Consider the following 19,627-nt stretch of genomic DNA (forward strand, 5'->3'; position numbering starts at 1 on the left):
AAGTTTACGAACAGATTTCCTGGGAGATTGTGATATTCTCTGCTCCACATCCTGCAGCACACCTTGTGTCAAAACTGGTGGTTGTCTGTGGTAGGGTTTGTCATTAACTGATCCTGTTTCACGAAATCTGGAAACAAGTCGATATATCGTCGAATTTTCTGGAACACTGTTATTCGGATATTTCTCGCGAAACACAGTTTTTACACTAGCGTACCATTTTGAACAAAAATAATGTTCCACAATGTACTTCCAAAGAGTACTTCATTTCACAGAACAATTCTAATCTTCCCCTACGAACAATGCGAAATGCACGGCTCAAATAGTTCTGAGTACACAACTAACTGATTCTTTTGTTCTCGTTCGGTGGGCGCTCTTATCGCATTGCATGGTTGCCAGGAGTAGGTAAGTAACACTTTTTTCACCATAATTTTCATTTTCTTTTTTTCCTGTTTCCAGTATTTCCATGTCATATACCATCACTAAATACACCTTTTGTTGCCTTCAAACATCAACAGTGTTGCCACTGTACCTCATAATTTTTTTAAAACACCCATTTGGACCGGTACGCCTTTACGAGGCATTTTAGGATTGGCTATACGCGAAAACGATCGGTTTTCTTCTCTGAACTATAGATGGCGAAATAGTCCACCTACCCAAGGTGGAAATTGACGTCCAAATTTCCGTACGAATGTTTGACATGCAATTTTCCATGCTTTGTGGGAAAAAAAATTACACTTTCACTTACATTTTGCAACACTGCACCCCGTTTGTTGTTTCTATGTTTAAAAATATCTACTTGGACAGGGCTAACATTTGGTGTATGACTTATGTATGTACAGGTTTCGGTTACAAAGTAACGCCACTCTTAATTCCCAGTTGCGCCGTTCGTGGGACACCCTGTAGTAGGTGAAGGAGGTTGCTTATGTTTCTTAGCTGGGGGATAGCATCCCCCTGCGTCCCTCCCCCTTCACATACACACTTCGAGCACTGATAAAATCTATTAACAAAACGGCTCTTGTTTAATGAAAACATATTTAAGAAATGTTATGTTCAGTGGTCTATCTAAAAGAAATGGCACGAAATGTTGAGGTCCACTAACACCAAAATTAAACACCGTGTCCGGGTGGCAACAACCTTTTTGAGCGCCCAGTCCTTCCAATCGGCATTTCATTGAGTGATTTTTTTTCAGTCAATAGTACCGCATCACCACTTTATTATCTATCTCTCAAGACTGGATTTAATTTGATTTTTTTTTATTTGGTTTATTTTACTTCGCATTTCTGCCACTTTTTGGCTAATCTCGAAGATAAGAGCGATGATAAGTTGAAATTGATGAAGGGACACTCACAAATGACACCCATGCCTAGGCTGGGATTCGAACCCGGGACCCCCGGCGTCGTGGCTCGCTATGCTAACCACTCCACCACAGAAGCCGACTCTCTCAAGACTGGAGTCCGTTGCTATTGCTTTGTAGAGGATTGCAATTGACTTTATGATGTTAGGTCACCACCGACAATCTAGAGGTCCAGTTAAACCCCCATAACTGAAATGATAAGTTTGCTTGAGTATATTATGGCTTATTAGTATGATTATTAGAAGGCTAATGTGAGCGACTCTTACGTTGAATTTCGGCCTAGCGCAGTCAGGGGATGGCTTTTGGGGCTGGAAGGCGCATCCACCTCAAAGTCCAAAAGAGGATTGTTTACTATCTTTTTTAATTGAATTGTTGTTTTAAGTCCACTTTATGCACATATAGGCTAATCGGGACTGTACCTATAATTTAAATTGGGATACAAAATTCTATGTGCCTCCACCGGCTTTCGAACCTGGGACCCCTTGATTACAAGACTAAGACGTTACCACTACGCCATCGAGGAGGCCCAGTATTTTTTTGAATATGTGTGCATTATATCTAACCTATTGTTTAAAAAAATGTTTCAAGCAAAAAATGCAAAGGATCACGAACAAAATATTTGGCTGCGTGAAGCTTCTTCCCTCTTCCAAAAGAGAAACCTGGACGTGCCACTGCGTTGAAAATATTTCCAATTTCTTCTTCCAGTTATTCTCAGAGATTCAACCCATCCTGATTAAGTTTCGAGAAGCTACTACAACTGATATACATGTATAAGTCGATAACAAAAAATTGGAAGACAGGGTATTTGGGGGAAAATTTAATCTCTTGTACAGTCATGAACACTTCTGAGTTGTAACGATTGCATTGGATGTTAATGGAATTGTTACAACAATCCAGAAGTGTCCGTGACTGTACAAGGGAGAGGGATTAACTGACTATGTACATGGCATCATCGCGATATATATATTTTTTACTAAGGGGCCCCCAATATTTTACTTGCAGGGGGCCCTCTGAGAACTGCGGTACGCCACTGGCATGGATGTTTGTGAGTCCATTCATCATATCATCACTCATCTCCATCTTCGCAAATTAGCCAAAAGTGGCACAAAAGCGAAGTAAAACAAAGCAAATTAAGAATAATAATAATAATAATAATGTTATTATTATAATAATATTATTAATATTAGCATTATTTTTATTAAGATTATTATTATTACTATTATTATTATTATTGGTACGTTTATCCTGGTACTCCCCCCCCAAGCAGGAATTCGTGGTTGCACCTCTGTAGGTTGATTCGGAAACGATTTTTCAAACCTCTAAAGGGGTGTAAGGGGTGACCTTCCACGTAGGCGCCCAAAGGTCAACCTCACTTCCACGTAGTGCACCCTGGACTCAAGACTAACGAGGCTCTGGCGACTGGGACTATGGCCAGTATAATTTTGTGTGTGTTGTCCTGTTTGTTGTCCTTGTGTGTGCTGAGTGCCCGTTTACGGCCTCAGCTTTTAGCAGAAGTCAGAACATTTTAACATTTTTAAATATGCAACGCTAGAGTTGTTATTTGTAATGATAAGGGGCTGGCCCCCGTATAATGTGACGGGAGCAAAATGGCCTAAGTGCTGACGCTCCCAAAATTTTAAATTCAAATTCAAATTCAAATTCAAACCTCTAAAAAATTTTGCTTGTACACCCCGCTTGAATTGTATGCCGCAGGAAAAAAAAAAATATTCCATATAGTTCATGCATATAAATTTATATGTGATGATTTATTAGTGAATACATTGTGAATAATAATTACACAAATACAAATATTAAATTCACCTTTGCATTTAGGGGAAATTATTTACGAAATTGGTGCATATTTTTGGCACTTTTCTTATTTTATGTCGCTTTCCTGCCTTTTAGCCCCAGCGATACGATTAGAATAAATAATTATTGGATGAAACTAACGACAAAACACCCACAAAAAATATACATACCTAGGACGGGACTCGAACCTGCAACCTTTGGTGCTGAGATCTTGATCCGATAACACAACGCGCTCGGCAACCGAGGAAGCTAGTTTACTGCATGTTTTGTCATTTTTAGGATATATGAATCCGCCCTCTACTGTCTATGATTAATAGCAACAACCCAAACTATCTCTCTTCGAAATTAAACGTTCGAAGTAAAACTAACACTCAACCAGAAATGTTGGTAGTAAGTTTGCCTCGTTGCAAAACCTTCATTTATCACTCCTGATTCGGTTAGCAACACCTAAGGTTACGTTAGTGACTACATACACTATATAAAGATAAAAGATGTTCCCAATTTGAAACATATATTACTCACGTTTAATGAAATCCAGGTTACATAATCTGTACGGATGAGAGAGAAACCCAAAAGTTCATGTCAGTATGCCTTGCAGCCACATAGCACTACCACAGATAAACGTATTATAATACTACTGTATGTAAAACCTCCAGAGCGGCTTTTTCATTGGCTAACGCGTGGTCAGCGCATAGAGTGCGCGTCAAATCTCTTGCATATGGCGATAGCCAATAGCAGCGCAATGCAGCGGTGCCATGTCGAAATCTCACACGGAAAGGAGACAGTGTGGTTGAGCGAAACGCGTTGTCACGGAACTAGGCAACGCCGCACGTCTGTGATTCGCTGGTGCCGTTCAGCCGTTCAAGGCCATGTGCAGGAGATTTGACGCGCACTCTATATTCCTTTCCCGGATTCTCTGGAGTAAGAGAACGTGAACGCGCTCTGCGCGCATGTTCAAGGGTGTGCGCCTCGTCCAATGAACGCGCGGAGGGGAGGGGCATCCACGGGAGAGGGCGACTCGACTGCTCATTCTTGGTTCAGTAGTTCCGTAGTAAACATGTCAGCTCGCAAGTCTAGGGGAACTCTGTATTCAGGAGAGCGCGGCATAGTGTTGAATGTGTTCGAGATCAACTTTTTTGAAAAGTTTAAAACACATGGCTTTGTTTTTTTTTTTACAAATGTTTAAAACAAAGTGTTTTAAACATGTTTTTCAGACTTGTTTAAAACACATTTTGATACATGATGTTTCATAGTTTGTGGTTATTTCCATGTTTTTTGAAAATGTATGTTTACATTTTTTTCTGTTCTTCGTAGCATCAAAAGACAAATAAACGTGCAATATTATTTGTTATTTGTGTATAACAATACACTGGCCATTGTTAAGAATAAAAGAAGAAATTGGCAGCAGAAAGCGTTTTGCTTTACGGCCGTTACAGCGCGCAGCACTTCGTTGCTTTCATCCCGCACCCTTCCCCATCCAGTCTGGCCCCGCCCACAAGCTTTCCCCTCTGCGCGTCACTACTCCAGAGAATCCGGAAAAGTAGTATAGAGTTCCATCGCCACTGTTTTCTGGCTTTCGAAACCAGAGTCCGCTACTTGTCCTCACGACATTGGGACCCCTACCGGAAATCGAACCGACCGCTCGCACCAAAGACGAGAGCGCTGACCATTTGGAATGTCTTTATTGAACCATCTATGCATTTTTACTCTGTTAACTGAAAATTTGAAGTAGCTCTAATTATTGGCATTTTTCAGTCGAAATTTTTTTGTTATTTTAGCGTCGCTTCTCTTCAACTTTTCGCTAATCGCGACGATGAGAATGAGTGATGGTATGAAGAAATTTTATTCACACCCGCGACCTGTGACGCCGTAGCGCGCTATGCTAACCACTTCACCACGGAGGTGGTGGAAAACTTTTCGGAAAGCTTGTGCTTTTCTGTAAACCTTAGAACGTTCTTGGCTACTACGTAGTTAAGAAACCTTAAAGTTCATTAAAATTTATATATATATATATATATTGTTAGACCCGGTGTGTGCGTAGATTAGTTTACGGAAAGGTAAAGTTTACGTTTAATACGTGATCGTCGTTGATTTGTTCCGTGACTAACATGGTAAAATATTATTAGTGTCTTCTAGAAAGTAGAAATGTTCTCTGATTGCTAAGATGATTGAGTTGCATGCCGAAGGTCGAAATGGCTTCTTGAAGTTTGAAGGAAGTTGTGTCTCCATGACATCGTCTCCTGTTTATGACGGGTTTTTTTTCATGGTGGGAAAGGACTTCTACTACTTCCTTACTACATAGTGGTTTTTCAGGTGGTCTAAGGCATAATGAGAAATTTGCATTATTGATCTTGCAATCAGTGTCTTCCCTGATAGGATTGTGGATAACACGTGGTCCCGAGTTCGATTACCAATCACGACACAAACACAGTAGTTCCGATCCCATCAGTTGTTATTAGCCTATCTGAGCATAGAATGGAATTAAGACATACTTTTTGAAATGTTCTCGCCGAAAGTTCAACCCAGAAAGATCACGAAGCTCCAGAGTACTCCCGATATCGCTGTTGTCCTGATACTGTTGTACTGTACTTATTTCGCAGCACTTCTAACTCAGGGATGCCAACTTTTGAAAATCATCGGGTGAGCTCGAACACTTGAATTATAAATTCGTAAAAAAATCCTGTAAATCTCCCTTACATGTATTATAATATTACACCCACTTAAAAAAAAAAAAAAACTGTGATTTTTAACAAGATCGTCACCACGAATCACGATAACGAATATCACAACAAATTATTGGGTGGGCTCGGGTCGCACGGACCCTTTCCATGAACAACAAGTGGTTCATGGGGTTTCGATACCCCTCTTCTTTTGTTTTTAGCCCGACTTTTCTTCAAAAAACAATCGAATGCTGGAGAATATTTCAAAATACAAGTCCGACTTCTAGAGAAGAGGACTTAACGAAAAAGTAGAGTCAAATAATCATCTAATTTTATTACAGTACACCTAAAAATCCTTAATATTTCCACATGAAACACTTATTGATCGCTTTCCTAACCCACAAAGTCACAACACATACCACTGTTTACGACCTGTATTTTTCTTGTGTGACTATGATTGTTACAGTTCCTAATTAATGGCACTGGCACTCTAGACTGAGGTATTAGTTTTATTGATGAAATATATATTGGAACACAGAAAGTTAGTGATTGATTGATTGACTTACTTTATTTTACTTCGCTTTTTGTGCCACTTTTGGCTAATTTGCGAACATGATGAAATTGATGAATGGACATTCACAAATATCCATGCCCAAACCAGGATTCCAACCCGGGACCCCTAGCGTTGTAGCGCGATGTGCTAACCACTCTGCCACGGGGCCGGCGGAAAGTTAGTGAAGGAACCTGCATGAATGAAAAATACTTTTCCTCCAATTATTTCCCTTTACTCACTTGTAATTTCCTCCTTTTTCTCTTCTCTGTATTTCCCGTGCCTTTCAAATTAACGGAAGGCCAGCCGTTGTGCTGACCTATTATTTATGGTCGTTTATTATTATTTAGTGATGCGAAGATCATGAAATAAAATGTATGAAGGGTAAAATTTGATGTTTTTGATTGTACGAACAGTTTTGAGGAGTTATAGTGCAATAAAAACACAAGTAGGGAACTCACTGCTGTGACAGCTACATCATCCATGAACTGGCCAAAAATCAGCTTCTCAAAGCCATTTTTCACTTGGGGCAAATTTGTTGGGATATGACATTTACCGGTCGCTTAGAATCCAAATTGTGACAAAGGTGTTGCCTTCTTAGTTTGATGTTCGATTTCAACGTATTATCTATCTTTGATTAAGTGTAGTAACACGAGAAAACTTGGTATGTTCTCTATAACTGCTCCTGCATCAGAAAAGCGATATTCGTATAGGACTCTCTCTGGTGCCTCTGGTATATGTGGCTGAAACTTGGCATCATTGTCTGTTACGTCATGTTAGGTATGTTCCAGAAACTTTTCATCAAAATTGAAGATGGTCGAACTGAGATCCCTCAGCCACTTCACGTGGAATGAGCCACATGCTAGATATGGCACTGGCAATTGATTTGTTTTGTTTGGGTTTTGAGTAAGTCCAGTTTATGCACAAATAGACTAATCGGGATTGATTGATTGAATTGCTGTTTTAAGTCCAGCTTATGCACAAATAGACTAATCGGGATTGATTGATTGAATTGTTATTTTAAGTCCACTTTATGCACAGAAAGGCTAATCGGGATTGGACCTACAGTTTAAAGTAGGATCCGAACCATTATGTGCCTCCACCAGAGACCCTTTGATTACAAGGCGACAAGTGAAGCTTCCGATTTCTGTAGTTATTTGAAGTTTCAAATTATATGGATCCGTCATCACTAAGGCTATGTACAGTCACCCGCAATAAAAATTGGACACCTATATCATGAAATACTCGCTTCCCTGCATAGCGTTATGTGTGTTGCCTAACTCTACGGCTGATACCGAACTTGCCATTGAAGATTTGCTATTGAGGTTCGCTCATCGCCGTAGAGTTAGGCAACACGCATAACGCTATGAAAGGAAGCTAGTATTTCAGGATACAGGTGTCCCATTTTTATTGAGGGTGACTGTACACCCGTTTCAAGTGGCAGCTGATGACAACTACTTTCTTTGTTGATCCACCCTCATGTGCGTGTTCATGATTGAGGAAGGATCTTGTTTGTATGCGAGTTTCTCATCTGTTTGAAACAAGTGACGTTAACGTGCGTGCAACATTTACCCGAGCATTGAGATGACCTTCTATCACTTCCTTTCTTTTTACGAGTTTATATTTGACGCAGGACCAACCCAAGCTGATGTAAATGATTGCCCACTTCCTCAACGTAAGCCATGTTGCGGCCTCGCCTTTCAGAGACCCCCACGCGGCCCTTTTTATGGTCATGGCAACATCGAAGCAGGCATGTCTTGACAGGGCTTCTTTCAAGATCTTACACGCAATGAAATCATGCATTGATACATGAGAAACAGCCGCCGGCTACGAAGCGTTTGGTGGGAGAAAATGTTCCACTTGTGAGAACTCGGTAGATTGGCTACAAAGAAGAGCCTTTTTCTGGCCTTCACAGCGAGTTGTTTCTGATACGAATTCACAACTCGCTTGTGGCGCCACTTTTTTTGGTCAGTAATCTCGCAGTTGAGCAACCCATTTGGTTAATCATTACGGTTGTATTCTATATTAGTAAATAATCTGAAATATGGCTTCTGAGTGGTCCCTGGGTTTGATCCTGGTGGGAGCTCCCAAAATTTTGGTATTCACCCAGCACCGTGAGAACAATTGGAGAGCTACTTGAAAAAAGAAGTAGCAGGCTCTGGTCTCAAAAACCAGAAAACGATAACGATGGCACCTCGTGTGACAATGTAGAAACACTTAACCCAGGCTCTCGGTGAAGTTCTTCAGTCTTTCGCTTTTTACTTTCTTCAAAACTGACACTAGGCCGCCCTATGCTTTTCAGAGTTCACAGAACTAGAGAATGATTGATTTGGTTTATTTTACTTCGCATTTCTGCCACTTTGGCTAAAGGATGAATGATAATATGATGAAATTGGCGAAGGGACGTTCACAATGAACACCGATGCCCAGGCCGGGAGTCAAACCCGAGACCCTTGATGTTGTAGCACGGTATGCTAACAATTCCACCATGGAGGCTGGCAGAAGGAGAAGAAAAATTAACTACAAGCAACTCATTATTTTCAAGCCAACTGAAAATATTTTAAAGAAATTAATATTCTATTCGGTAACAATTTTCATTTTAAAAAAATGCTTTGCTGTAGAACCGCGACATATCGCCACAAATATTCTTAACACAATCTTCAGAGATATTGTCAATATTTATAGAATCTAACATGGATGTAAACAAATGCTTAATTTGATCATTCCTATATTCACCAGGTTTTTCGCAAAGGACGTTTTGTGGAATACTATTATTTACTCACAAAAAAAAAATGATAGAAAAAAATCAGTTGCATTACACTGGGGGCTGTGAGAGGGAGACTGTAAGTTCGTATTTAGGAGGTTGTAAAATTAAAACTCTCACTTCACATCATGCACACACACACACACACACACACAGACAGACAGACGCATGTTCACGTTTGGTACAGGGCTGCAAGATGTTCCATTAGTAGTTGACACGTGTCCACAAATAAACTAAATTAGCGAAAAGTAGCAAATTGTAGCAAAAGTCTTCTTGTGTACCAGTTTTACTTAATTGGTGACAGCAATCCTCAGAGAATAAGGACTGTTCTAACATTGTACTAACCACACCACTTCTATTCTGGAAGATATTGAGAATGTGTGAAGCCCTGCATTCATGTCTCCCGTACATCTTCATGGCACGATTCAATGCACAGGAGACAATTGCATTGTACTTAAATTTTTCACCAAAACAAGATTTTGTTCCCAGGATCTTGAATATGAATAATAATGTTAAAGGAATTCTGCATTAATAGTAAGTGTAATTAGCTGTGTGATAGTAGCTGTAGGTGGGATGTTGAACCACTGTGCTAAGTAGCTTGGTAACATGGTACAGTCAATTTATTAAAACTCCTCTTATCACCATGTTTCTACGTATCTGTTTAGGGGGTGTATATGATGAGGTAAAGTTGATGGGGCTGTCGGAATTCATCCTTTATCCTTTATGGCTGTAAGTAGCCTAGCTGCATTCTGTTCATTAATGTCAGTGATGTTTATTATTAATTTTCATCCCCCCCCCCCACCTTACCCTTGCATTCCACAAGGGCTACTAGGCTCTTGTCACCACCACCAAGGTTCTGGATCATTTGATGCAACTACTGATAGGATTGTTTGTTACACCAATAAAATATCTTATTTCTGTAACTACCATTAAACCATCCAAAATTGGTACATTTGCATGATGTGGTAACAGTGGAAAAACAAATATATAGTTTTTGACAGTCACTTATCAACAGGTAATGCTTGCCTAACCTATTTACTCAGCTTCCATGCCTTTACAGTAAACAAATACACAGTTTCAGTGGTTACCTAAAACCTGTGTGCAAGTTGTTATTCATCCTAGAATTGATATTAACAACAATGTGAAACCTGTTATTATCAACTGTGATTTCTCCTTTAAAAAAAATAAAAATAAAGCATGAAGTTAGGTATACGACCATAAAATGGAATGTTTGTCTTTGTTACATGAGTACTTATGATATTTTCATCTTCTTTACTTGCAGTTATTGGACATGCTGAAGTTTTATTCCCGCTTTGAGATAAGTGATGAAACAGGAGATCCTTTAACTGACCATGACATGACCCAGATTCATTACACCAAAATAACCTCTTTACAGGTCAGTGGTTCTTTGAGGCAACTATGTTTATTCTGTTTGAGTGTACACAGTATTTGGTGCTTTAGTTTAGCAAGATTTCACACGGAAACAACATGTATTTTATGCCACTTAAAGACTTGACCAATCGAATGTAACGTTGTGCAGTGTGTCATGTCAATACTGTCAATACACTGCTATTGATTGGTTCGTTGCTGGTCACTTTGGTGTGTGTGTATTCAATTTGAAATGACACTACTTCATATATTCTCTCTGAGTTTTGTACAGTTTTCATTGTACACAAAAAAATGAATCATTTATTTTATAATTGATCAGCTTTAAAGTGGATTCTTCTTCAAAGACTAGCAACAGGTAAAGCAACACTAACAATCAGGGGCGTAACTAGATGGCTGCCCCAGGACCACCGAGGCAAAGGAGCCCCGAAAAGCCAGAAGACTGCAATGGATTTTCCTGACTTATTTTTTTGTGAGAGACTGGTCCACTGCAGCCAGGTTATAATGACGTTTGAGGCTTAAGACTGGTGGTTTCATATGGATGCATGTTGTAGAGAAGGCGAGATATAATATGAAATATTTCATAATTACAACTTTTAACCTTCGTTTTAAAACTTGTCCCAAGACAAAAAATATAAACAGGGTTATTTTTAAGGGGATTCATGTAGCACTTCGATTTTCCCAAGTTTGTTACGGCTCTCTTTTGAATATTTTGATTTTCTCAAAATTTCGGGAGGGACTCTAGCCCTATTAGGTCCCTTCTGCATATGCCACGACAGTGCCTCAATCTTATTTCGTACATTGCGCTAGTCATATTTAAAATTTTGTTTTTAAAGATGCTGTAGAAGGTAAGGAAATAACACATGGAAAGTGATATAATCTTATTATCAGTCAGAAGTAATTTCAAACACAGTATAAAGGATATGAATGATGTGAAAGAGCTTGCTGACTCATTGTGGAACAAAATATTTCATTGACTTTCAATTATTCTGGTGTATGCACAGCTTATTTCATGGCCCTTACCGTCGATGTCACAGTAGCAAAGGCAGAGAGATCGTTTTTCTAAATAGAAAACCTCTGCTAGTAATGTCATAAGGGAAGATACTTTGGAATTGTATCTTTCCTGGTGACGTGATTCGAACAAGTGTTCTCAGGTTACCAGCCAGGTTAAATTGGAGTTGGCTTCCAACGTTTCGAGGGCATACATTGCTCTTATCTTCAGGGAGTCATTCCCTGAAGATACTTTATTTACATAGCCCAATGCTTTTCATTGAACTGGCTCTATTTTATTATATTATAGTTATGTCACATGACTTTTCTGCCTGTTTTAGTTATATCAGAAATGAGCATGAATCATGATGAGGTGAAGTAGATGATAGAACAACACAAAGAAATGTCACTGCCCTGGTTGAGATTTTTAAACTTGTCATTTGTGGGGAGATTTATTTGTCCATGGAAGACTAAATTTTGATGTCTGCTTCATCAAAATTCAATGTTCCCACTCCTCCTTGCTTGTGAAAAATGTTATTCATTTTATGGTATGATGCTTTATTTTATGTATGTAACGTGACTATATGCTAAGAACTCTATTCATTATAAAAAAAATTCATATGTGATAAAAAGTTTTATCTTGAATTTCAGAAAGCAGCATTTGCCAAATTTCCAGATCTGCGAAGTTTTTCTTTAGCCAATGTTGCCAGTGTTGATACTAGAGAAACACTCTTGAAACATTTTGGATCCTTGTCGTAAGTTTTTCTTTTTTTTGTCTAATAATCTTTTTTTAAGTTTATAGTTTCACTTAATATCCCTTCATGCCTGTGTAATTTTCTCCAATTTTATTTAATTTAACTGCTGCCAATGACTGAATAAATGTGAATCTGAGGTTTGTTGCCCATATTGAAATGGATATAACCCTGTTTAACATGGAATTATTTGCTGGTTTAATGCAGTGATCATACATTTTGTAACCTGTAGTCTATATTCGAGATTATATTAAGTAATCAGTAATTGTGATTATTGTCTGATTATATTGCTACTTGAGAAAAGAAGTATCGGGGTCTGGTCTCAAATATCACAAAATGATGATGATGGAACCTCATCCGACAATGTAGAAACACTTGGCCCAGGCTCTCAGAGGTCTCTTGCACCATGGAGTTTGGAGTCTTGAAAATTCTTCCTTATTTCTGTGTTTTGGTTATTGTTCATATGAATGAAAGCAAAAGTAACATACACTGTTCTTTTCAAACAAATTTCTGAATGCAATTTTTTTTTCCTGTGACGAACACATCAAAAGTAATGTGATTGTGTACTTCAAGACAAATATAACAAGCATAGATGTTTTGAATATGAATATTTCATACTAAACGATTTTAATTTGAACAAAACATTTGGTCTGTCGGGCTGACAAATTTGAATCGAAAATGTTAATATTTTAGACTATATCAAGATTACCTTTGTGGTTATTGAGTTTCTATTATTTCTTCTGCCCCCTTCCCCTGCCACCTTGCTGGTTCTGTAACTGGTTCCCACCACCAAAGTTTCCACGCATGAGCACGGTCTTGGAATGGGTGTTCTTTGTTAGTGTCCATTCATAAAATTTCATCTTGTGACCACATACCTTCATTATCACAATTAGCAAAAAACAACAGAAATGCAACACTAAATAACAAAAATACAAATTCAAGTACTTTTTTCCTTCCCCTTTTCACATTTTTAACTACTATCAAATAATGTAACACACTAATTTCTTTAAATATTTCTTACTTCAATATTTGTCCCTGATGAAATGTTCTGTATAGTATTAATAAAACTTTTATATGTATTTTATTTGTATTGAATTAACAGTGTTATTGATATAATAAATAATGACCCATCGACCGGCCTACCTACTGACTGCCATCCTCAGTCCCCCTACTGAGGTGGGAGATCATCCAACCACTTGTGGTCTGCACAACAAACCCCCAGTCGTTGCTGTAGGTTTCCATGACCAGGTTATGCTACTCATTCGAAGCTCCTCAATTTCCTCATGATGGTGGGTGGCCACTGGTTCCATACACAGGCCGAAATCTCAGGAGAAAAGTTGTTACGCTTCCCCCAGGAGACTCTAACCGGCATGCATCCTGTAGCAGGAGCCCAAAGCATGATGCCTTAGACTGCATGGCCACGGTGCAAGACAACAGTATTATTGATAGTATCAAATATGTGGACCATCAACAAGATTAAACTTGATCCATGCATGATAGAGTTAAATTTTCCTCCTTACTTTTTCTTTGTATTTTAGTTCTTTTACTCCACTTTACTATCTTCTTAGGCTAATTATAATGATTAGAATGTATAACGAACTGTGTTAAAAACACAGCAAAGTCAATAATTTTTTCATAATGTGTAGAATGTTTCCATAATGCTGTAAATTTACAAACATCAGAAATTGGTAGACTAATAATAATTAAAAAATAAGAACATATGATCAAATATATTACTGTATTGAATGTATCTCTTTAATACAATGATCAGTGTTAAAATAGAGCACAGTCACATATTTTTGTAATTACTGGAAAGAATATAGAATATAATATGTCAAGCATCGATTCCATTCACTTCTTTAATTATTGTATGCAAAAATGAAATGTGTGTTTAGAATTTATTTTGCAACACTAGAGTTTATAGTCATAGTCATGAGAATAATAACAAAATGTTGGAAATGTTCACAAAATTAGAAACTATTTCTGTAATAATGAGATTAGTATAATTACTGGATATTTTTACCAATGCAATGATGGAGCAGTCGTTGGATGAAAAATGTTATTATAAAAATATGAAAATTCTGAGAATAAACAAGCCTGCCATAAAATAGCTTACAATTACCAAGAGTGTGAATTTTGAAAAGAAAATGCTAAATGCTGCTTGCACCTTGCATCCTTGTGAATTTTGAAAAGAAAATGCTAAATGCTGCTTGCACCTTGCATCCTTCAAATTTCCTGCTTAATATGTTTTGAAAGTTTACGAGCTATTTTGTTTTTCAGAAAAGAGAAGCTTCATGAAATAGCAGCATATCTCAACTTGGTCCCTCCTCCAGATAAAGAAGATATAGATAATTGGTTTAGGTTAGACAGGGACTTTCTTTTGGAACTTCTGGTAAGTTAACATCTTGTTTTAGTTTATTGCTAAGGTTTAATTGTATTTTTCTTCGTCAGGCATAGTGTAGAATGGTAATGTCTTAATATTCTTCAAATATCTATTGTCTCGCACATATTCAATACATGTTTGGATTTTATTTGTGCAAGTTTTCTTCAAGACTTTGTAGGAGGCTTATTTGAAAAGTAAGCACTTTTTCCACAATATACTCTCACATGAAATTCACAAAACTACTTAACAAACAGGAGAAAAAAGAGTACAGTGATAGAATTCCTGATTTTTAAGTTGTAAACCAATATTACATGATATTCATTTTCCTTTTCAAGGTGTCACGTCATGAGCGGCGTGCTTCTCAACTGGAGGCTCTGAATGAAATGCCTCTGTATCCAACAGAGGAGATTATTTGGAATGAGAACATCGTCCCCACGGAATATTTTTCAGGAGAAGGTTGCCTGGCATTGCCAAAGCTAAATCTGCAATTCCTGACTCTTCATGACTACTTGTTGCGGAACTTCAATTTATTCCGATTGGAATCTACATGTAAGATCTATTTTTGCATGATATAAGTGTATATAAGTAATACATAATATAAGGATGTAAGTAGTTTATTTCTGAACATAATGATGAGAGCAGATAAAATTATCATCTAATAGTAGTTCGTGCACCATGCATTGTTTTTGTTTTTGTTCTTCATCTTCTTTGTCTACCCCCTTTTGCCACTGCTGATATATATTAGTGGTGGTTCCATCATTGTTTGAATTTTGACCCTAGTTCTTATTTTCCAAATATCTGCTTCAATTGATAGTTCTGAGCCAATACACCAATTTATCGATATTGGCTAATACCAGTGATATCCAAGTTATATTTTCTGATACCGATACCACACCATCAGTGGAAATTTTATTACAGATACAGACCTGTACTTTTTAAGAGTCCGGATGTCTTGCAGAATTTACAAAAATGCTGCATGACCTTTCACAGAGTTTAAATATCCTAGAAATAATACAAAATGCATAATTTTCATTTTTTTTTTTTTTGCAACAACGCCATAGGAAAATTAATTTTGTGATTAAAGGCTCATTATATGTGAAATTAAGGACATTTTAAAGGAAAACTGGTAGATTGCCACATATTTATGGTGAATAAACGATCAAGATTTTGGTACAAAAACTGGGTACATTTCAGGATAAAATGCAGTATATAAAATGCCATTTCCATGTTAAAATGTTTAATAAAATCCCAAATTTGATTTCAAGACTATGCTTATTACACAAGATGAACATTTCCTTTCCAATAGCACATTTACGTAGTTAACACAGTGTTAAGTTTATATAGAGAGAGCAGAATTCATCAATTTTCTGTGATTTGCATGCAGGGTAATTCAGACTTCAGAAAGTGTTTCATGTGTAAATGAACTCTAAATTTCATGTTTGTGACAAAACATGATGGGAAAATGCACCTCACACCTTTGAAAAGCATAAGAAATTAACATTACATTGTTTTATTTCACATTTCATACTTCCATCAAAAATGAAATATGCATGCCTCTAGGTATGCCTCTAATGAAAAACTGATAAAATGAATAAACATTCTGAACTACTTTTAGTTGTTACAGTTTTCAAGTATCGGTATTGGTATCTAGGAATTGGTAAGAGTATTGGTATTGGTTGCAGCTCATCCCTAATTGACATTCAATTTTTACTTTCTTGAACATGACTCAAAACTTCTCACTATTTTTCCATTTAGATGGGATGCTGTTTCCAAGTATTCATAGCTTGACAAATAAACTTGCTCAGGTTCCTTGATCTCTCCTCATTACTTTACTGTTACCTTCATTGACCATCTTATCCTTTTGTGTTTCTTGCCATTTTAGTACCATTCTTGGCAACTTTTTCTCCGTTTTTGCAAGTAGCTGTAAAGTGACGGCATCAAAGGAGAAACCTTAGTTTTAACATATGTAGTAGTTTTTATTCTTTATTCATTTAAACCATTTTGTTTGTACATGCAAATTAAATTTATTACATCTGAAAGAAAGATGTTCTACAATTGAACTGTGTAGAAGTAATAAACATGGTTGAAATGTTTTTCATGAATTACCACATAATATTCTGATTACATAATTTTTTAAACCTCTTTCCAGATGAAATTAGGCAAGATATAGAAGATGCTGTCAGTAGATTGAGTCCGTGGTACGTATTCATGGTTTAATACAAGTGTTTAGACAGAAGCTTTGCAATGTAAAATTTGAATTTAATAAAAATCTACAAGATTATAATATGCATGAATAAGAATGCTGAAAGAGTGAGTTTAGTGTGTGTGTGTCTGTGCAAAAGATGGCATAGGGTGAGAGATGTTCAGTGTGTAACTAATTTTTGTCCAAATTATAACTAATCCTACCAAGTAACTTGTAACACCAAACCCAAATTGGTATAGTAAAACCTTGAAAGTTATTTGGAAGATGTTGAAACAGTTATTTATCCACACACACCCATAACATCCCCCAAAATTTACTCAAAACCAAAAATTTTCACAAAGGCATACTCCCCCCAATGGAAAGTTCTGGATAAACTCCTGTGTTGAAATACATGTTTCAATGTTTCCAGTAGTTAGTGATTTATCCAGACACCCACCAACACCCCCTAAAAACCTGCAAAATAATAAGCAACACCCAGACACCCACCAACACCCCCTAAAACCCTGCAAAATGATAAGCAACACCCCTAAATTTTTTGCAAGAGCCAAATATACAGTCATTTTAGCTATAAAGGTATCTTTACATCCCCTAAAAATGACCTTACACCCCCATGTGGAAAATTCTAGATACATTCCATGCCATAAGTTGAAAGTGTAGGTGTGGGTGTAAAAGGGAACAGTTGAGGAGGTGGTAGGATGAAGTATGTAAGGAATTCATAAACATAATTGAGTTTTGATTCCAACAGGTTAAATATCTTACACCTGTCTCAGTTTTACGATAGTGTTCATATTTATAAACATTATATTGTTTGTTTTGCCTGACAGCAAAAATTGGCATTGTTACGTGTCTATTGAGCTTTTATGTGACTCAAGAAAGGAGTCATTTCCAGCAAATTTTGTTTGTATGAAGAACCTGATTGTTTGATTTACCCCATTAAAACATATGGCCCTGTGGAAGCAATGAGTTCTTGAGAAAGAAACCTCAAATCCAAGGTACTTGGATTACTTGAAAGTTGGGTCATTAATAAATGGCAGGGGCTGAACAATCACCACTTTCATTGTATATTATTATGGAATTTGTTAAGACCCATTCTAGAATTCAGTACTGTGACATGGAATTTGTCCTGTGATACTGTAAGAAGTGGTGTAATTGAGAATACACAAAAAATATTTTTTATTTGTATAATTCTTATATAGCTATGATAATCTCTTGAACAAACTAAAAAAAATTGAAATCACTTCCTTTTAGAAGAAACAAAAATGTCTAATTCATTCATTCAATTCATTGCAAAAACCTTAGGTGATTATTTTGACCCTGAGTTGTTATCTAATGATTTGAGTCATTCCTAAAGAGTGCATTAAATTTTAATGTGGATATTATTTTATTGATTTTGCACTATTTTTATGCACTTTTATGTTTACCTTTGTATTTTAAGTTTGTAACATGTATATTCTTGTATGAACTGCTGTATTGAGGCTCTTAGCTGTTCTTCAGCAGTTTCTATAAATATAATAAAACAAATAAATAATTATATTTATAGTCATAAAAAGATAATGAACTGACAGATTTTCTCATGTTTTATTTTTGTGTGCAAACAATCCTAGTTATTTTACAGTGAATGCAGTAAATATCAAGTGATATGTGCACATGTATATGAGTACATAAGACAGAAGAGTACACTACATTGATTTGATAATTTTTTACAGGAAAGCTGAAGATGAAACTGTATTTTATGGAGGCTGGGCTCGAATGGCACAACCAATTGTTAATTTTGCTGTTGTTGAAGTTGCAAAACCAAACATAGGTATGTAACTTTATAATTGGTGTCAGTATCTTTGCTATCAGTATCAAAAGGTATTGCTGCAGAAATCATTTAATCACCAACATATTTTCAGAGCCTGAATAGCTTATGGTAACACTGTTAAGCCTTGTTTCCATGTTAATAAAACATTAAAATGCTGACCAAGGCAAACTTTTATAGTATAAAAAATATAAACTAAAAGCGTAACGTTTCTACCCTCTAACAGGGTCTTCTTCATAATTTATTGTGAACATTCATCTGAAGAAGACCCTGTTAGAGGGTCTTTGAATAGATTCGCAACTTTGTGTCTTTCCTGGCTGGCATTCCCTCTTCACAAGTGCCATTTGTAGGTCTACCTGTGATTGTGGACATACTTTCCTTTCATGGTCTACTTCTTTAACTCTTTCGCTGCGGAATTCTCTGGCACACAATATCCCTTGGCTGCGGAATTAAATTTGAAAAAATATTTTTTTTATAAACAAATAATTTTCACAATTACATTGCGTTATAGGGGAGACCGGGGTAATTAGAACAGGAAACAGCCTGTAGAAGTTCCACTGTAAATTACTCAGAAAGTTACTGATGGATTTTTTAAAAATTTCTACCATTTAAAAGGACATCTTTTGCATATTTTTGAAAAAAATAATGACCATACCTGCATTGCAAATACTCGTCCAAAAAAAAAAATTGTCATGACACCATAAAATTGTTCCAATTACCCCATTTGGGGTTAATGGAACATAAGTTAGAAATTTCAACTGAATAGCTTTAGATTGCTGTTGGGGTAATACAAACATCATATATAAATGTCCCATTTACCCTGCAAATTTGAACACAATAGCTCTACTACTTCTGGAGTTATCAATGCTTGTTTAAATAAAATCCCAAGTTAACGTCTTTTTTTAATAAAGTTCAATTTCCCAGCTGTGAAGCAAATATGTGTGAATGAAAATCAGTGTTCTATGATTTATTTGA

General features: G+C 36.8%; 1 protein-coding gene across 2 annotated transcripts in view; it reads left to right on the forward strand.

Annotated features, from left to right (window-relative positions):
* The window catches only part of LOC145985130 (RNA helicase aquarius), a 195,012-nt gene that overhangs the window by 135,915 nt on the left and 39,470 nt on the right, over positions 1 to 19,627 (forward strand). For both annotated transcript variants that reach the window (XM_083118776.1, XM_083118775.1), the window contains 6 exons: positions 10,420 to 10,533; positions 12,165 to 12,268; positions 14,546 to 14,657; positions 14,984 to 15,197; positions 16,798 to 16,846; positions 18,558 to 18,655. In XM_083118776.1, the coding sequence (XP_082974902.1) occupies positions 10,420 to 10,533; positions 12,165 to 12,268; positions 14,546 to 14,657; positions 14,984 to 15,197; positions 16,798 to 16,846; positions 18,558 to 18,655 (691 nt within the window). The remainder of the gene's footprint in view (positions 1 to 10,419; positions 10,534 to 12,164; positions 12,269 to 14,545; positions 14,658 to 14,983; positions 15,198 to 16,797; positions 16,847 to 18,557; positions 18,656 to 19,627) is intronic.

Source organism: Lepisma saccharinum, chromosome 3 (genome assembly GCF_977018435.1).
Source record: "Lepisma saccharinum chromosome 3, izLepSacc3.1, whole genome shotgun sequence".
NCBI classification, from domain to species: Eukaryota; Metazoa; Arthropoda; class Insecta; order Zygentoma; family Lepismatidae; genus Lepisma; species Lepisma saccharinum.